At 33.3% G+C, this 4,126-nt stretch overlaps 1 protein-coding gene across 1 annotated transcript; it reads right to left on the bottom strand.

The window, feature by feature from the left end:
• Positions 1-3,088: 3,088 nt before the first annotated feature.
• Positions 3,089-3,673, bottom strand: LOC141679172 (secreted RxLR effector protein 161-like). Its single transcript, XM_074485681.1, has one exon. It carries the CDS (start codon positions 3,671-3,673, stop codon positions 3,089-3,091), a length of 585 nt encoding a protein of 194 aa, XP_074341782.1.
• Positions 3,674-4,126: the final 453 nt, after the last annotated feature.

The following is a 4,126-nucleotide window of genomic DNA, read 5'->3' as shown; positions in this document are numbered from 1 at the left end:
GCACTTGTTGTATAAATTAGTAAAATCACTTTATGGCTTACGATCGACCCTTGTTCTTAGTACTCAAGGTTGAGCAAGTATTTTAAGATCTTGGGATTTGGAAAATGCCCATATAAACATGCCGTCTACACCAAACATGAAGAAGAAGAAACATTAATAATTAGAATTTACGTAGATGACTTGGTAATTACAGGTACGAGCACATTAATCATTAAAAGGTTTAAAAGATGGATGAATGCAGAGTCTGATATTAGTGACATAAGAAAGCTGGCCTAAATCTGGGTATTGAGGTAAATCATAAGAGTGAGTTTATTGAGCTGAATCAGGTTTTTTATGCTAGAAAATTACTTCAAAAAGCAAGAATGAACGAGTGCAACACAAAAAAGTACCCAATGGAAATCAAGATGCACCTGAGTAGAGATAAAAAGTCAAACCAATGAATCTAACTCTATACAAGAGTTTGGTGGGATGATTTAGTACAAGAATTAGCATTGTCGGTAGGTTCACCGAACGTCCCATGGTATTACATCAAAATGCTATTAATGAGAATTCAGTATTCACGCATGAAGTAAACACTGATCGCGAGGAAATTGTACTTGTACATATGAGGACGGAGGAGCGATGTGCAGATGTCTTAACAAAGACAATGTTTCGAATGATCTTTTTAATAAATTGGTTTTCCTATAATGAATCAATTAATGAAAAGATAGGATATAGCTTACTCTGATATCCAACTGACGTGGCAAGAAAACATAGGAGAAGTAAGTGTTAAATCACGCAACGACTCTTATACAAGAAATTCTTTAAAACCTTCAATCCACAAGTTAAACTTTGAATTCAGAAGGGTTTCTTGAATCCAAAGGAAAGATAAGAGAAAAAAACTATCACTGTTTTAGTTTCAATAAAAGATTTGCATACATTACATTATAAGATTATTCACGTAGGGATAGAAAACATTAAAACAAAAGAAAAATAAATCTTAATTAAAATTGAATAATATTAAAGGTTGCATGATCATGCAGTATTTTAGCATATTTTTCTATCATCTAGAATAATTTCTCGTGTAAAATCCCAATTTGACATTATCATGCATCCAACATTGTGATGATGTGATGACACATAATCGTGCAGTACTTAGCTTAATCATGCCCTTGTTATTCTGTGTCTCATTTCACTCTCCTTATGCAACAAAAATCCTCCTATATCAATATGACAATCAACCAAAATAAATTGGATTGAAGCTTTAGAGGGAACTTGGTGGAATGTTAACACGAATGCAACCACTCACCAAACCGTGAAGAGCCCAAACCTCTGACAAAATAATGGCTCTCAAACAAATCATGAAACTACTGGAAATAGATATAACTTTTTCATCTAAAATGGGGACGCCATGAGTTTCCAAAATACTTTATGATTATCCGAGACAATGGTTTAATCAGTATTGCAATTTTTTTTAGTTTCAAGGCACATTATAAAATCAAAAAGTTTCCCTCCCATCTTTTCTTTGTATTGAAATTTTCAAAATTTAAAAAAAAATTAAAAATAGATGCACTATTTCAGTTATTATATATATTTGTTAGTATTAGTTGTTATAATGATGTAAGGCATTTTCAAGCTAGTAAAATGACAAACTGCTATCAAATTTCTAAAGTCAAGTTATGTTGTGAAGTTTTGTGATTGCCTTTTAAGATTTTAAATTTTTGTAGTATTTATCATATTATTATTTATTAAGAATAAAAACTCTTATGGTTCAAAGAATATTTTTATAACAAAAAAGAACATTTTTTGGACAGTTATGTTTTCATAAGTGAAGAAAATATTTTTAAAATATCTAGTATATGATGAAAGACCAGATCAAAGATCACATATTAAGTATTGAAGCCAAATGACTCACTACAGAATAATATCTACACTACTCATATTTAGTTAGATTTATATACTAACACATAATATATCTAGATTATCTCCTCAATATACCTTTCTTGATTTGTCATAGGTGTTTTTTTACGGTTTTGTAAATGACTGATAAAAATATAGACCAACCATATATTTGTGAATATATAACAAAAATAAAGTACAATATCTAGATTAACTAGAAAATATATTCTTTTGTAAAATTTAATAACTTTTACTAGTGTAGGGTTTTCATCAATTACATGTTAAAAGAATTCTTTGATTTCTCAAAAAATAAGAAAGATAATCCAAGCAACATATATGGTGTATCAAATAATATCTAATATTGGCTATATATCCCCACATCTCTCATTGTTGCATATATCATTTCCTCTGGAATAATTCATCTCGTCTTATTTTCTCCACAACACAAAAATATTGTAGTTAGTTAACAAAATGGATAGACATGCTCAAGGGGAGAGATGCAATGACGGTTCAAACTCTAAAAGAGTGAGGTTTGAGAATTGCTCCAGTTAGAGCAGCTCCCAATTCGGAGGCAAATGGTCCCTGTTTACCAACTGTTGGATGTATGAATCTGATAGAAAAGAATATGAAAATGAACAATATAAAAGTGTATTTGATTACTGATATGGAAAAACCTTATAATTGATACTTCTGCAATATGAGAATATAACTATTACATATAGACTGTCTAACTGATGAGCTACAAACCAGTACATCTGATCCTAATTTATCTCTCTCTTATTTCATTCCTAAACACACGCAATAACAGCTATGACCAGTTCTGTAATACAACGTTCAATAAGGAAACGTTGATTTATTTAATAATAAAATCAAATCACCCAAATAACTATGTTTAGATTAATAGGCCCAATATGATCCCCCCCTAATCTAAACATTCCCCAGATTCCTGACTCCCAGCAACTTCTGTATTTTCTCGAACTTTGATATTTCCAACGCCTTAGTTAGTATATCAGCACGTTGTTCATTTATACGAAACATGTTTAATAACAATGAGACCTTTCTCAACGCAGTCACGAATAAAATGATAGCGCAAGTCAATGTGTTTACTACGTCCATGGAACACCGGATTGTAAGCTAAATCCACAGCAGACCTATTGTCGATGTACAGAGTGACTGGAACATACTTGATACCCATAATGTGACTCAGAACTCATTGCAACCAAATTTCCTGGCAGGGAGCGGCCGTTGCTGTCATAAATTCAGCCTCGCATGAAGAAAGTGCAACACACCGCTGTTTTTGAGAGACCCATGTAATCAAGTTCTCGTCAAGGTAAAATGACATCCCTCCCGTGCTCTTTCGATCATCCACACAACCTGCTATGTCACTGTCAGAGAAACCAGATAGAATATAATTTCCTTGCCCTTTCATATAAATTAATCCATACTGCAGTGTTCCTTTCAAATATTGACATATTCTCTTGACAGCATTCATATGCATCTGTGTAGGCCTCTCCATATATCTGCTAACAATTCCTACTGAGTAGGCGATGTCAGGCCTCGTATGTACTAAATATCTCAGTCCACTTATGATACTCTTAAAATGCGTAGAGTTCACAGGTTCACCTGTACTATCAGCATGAAGTTGTATTTTGTACTCCATGGGATATTTCACAGCTTTATATTTAGCCATACCTGCTTTCTTCAGTACCTTCCGTGCATATGTTGACTGTCTTAGTTCAATGAAATCCTTGTCTTGAGTCACCTCTAAACCCAGATAATAGGACAATTTTCCCATGTTGGACATGTCAAATTCACGACTCATTTCCCCCCTTGAATTTGGTAATGTGCGACAAGCTTGTTCCAATGACTAATAAATCATCCACGTAAACACCAACAATTATACAATGATCACCATCTTTTTTCGTGTAGACTGCGTGCTCATAAGGGCATTTAATAAAACCAAGCTTCATCAAACATTGATTGAGACGAGAGTACCATGCTCGAGGAGCTTGACGAAGACCATATAATGCTTTCAGCAATTTGTAAACTTTATGCTCTGAACCTTCTTTGATGTAACCTTTTGGTTGTGTAACGTATACTTCCTCCTGTATGACTCCATTCAAGAAGGCAGATTTAATATCAAGATGATGAATTTCCCAATCATTTTTCGCTGCCAATGCCAGAAGTAATCGAACTGTTTCAAGTCTAGTTACTGGAGCAAAAACTTCTTCATAGTCAATTCCATGGC

Source organism: Apium graveolens, chromosome 8 (genome assembly GCF_009905375.1).
Source record: "Apium graveolens cultivar Ventura chromosome 8, ASM990537v1, whole genome shotgun sequence".
In the NCBI taxonomy this organism is placed as follows: Eukaryota; Viridiplantae; Streptophyta; class Magnoliopsida; order Apiales; family Apiaceae; genus Apium; species Apium graveolens.
This window is presented reverse-complemented; position numbering and strand designations above follow the sequence as displayed.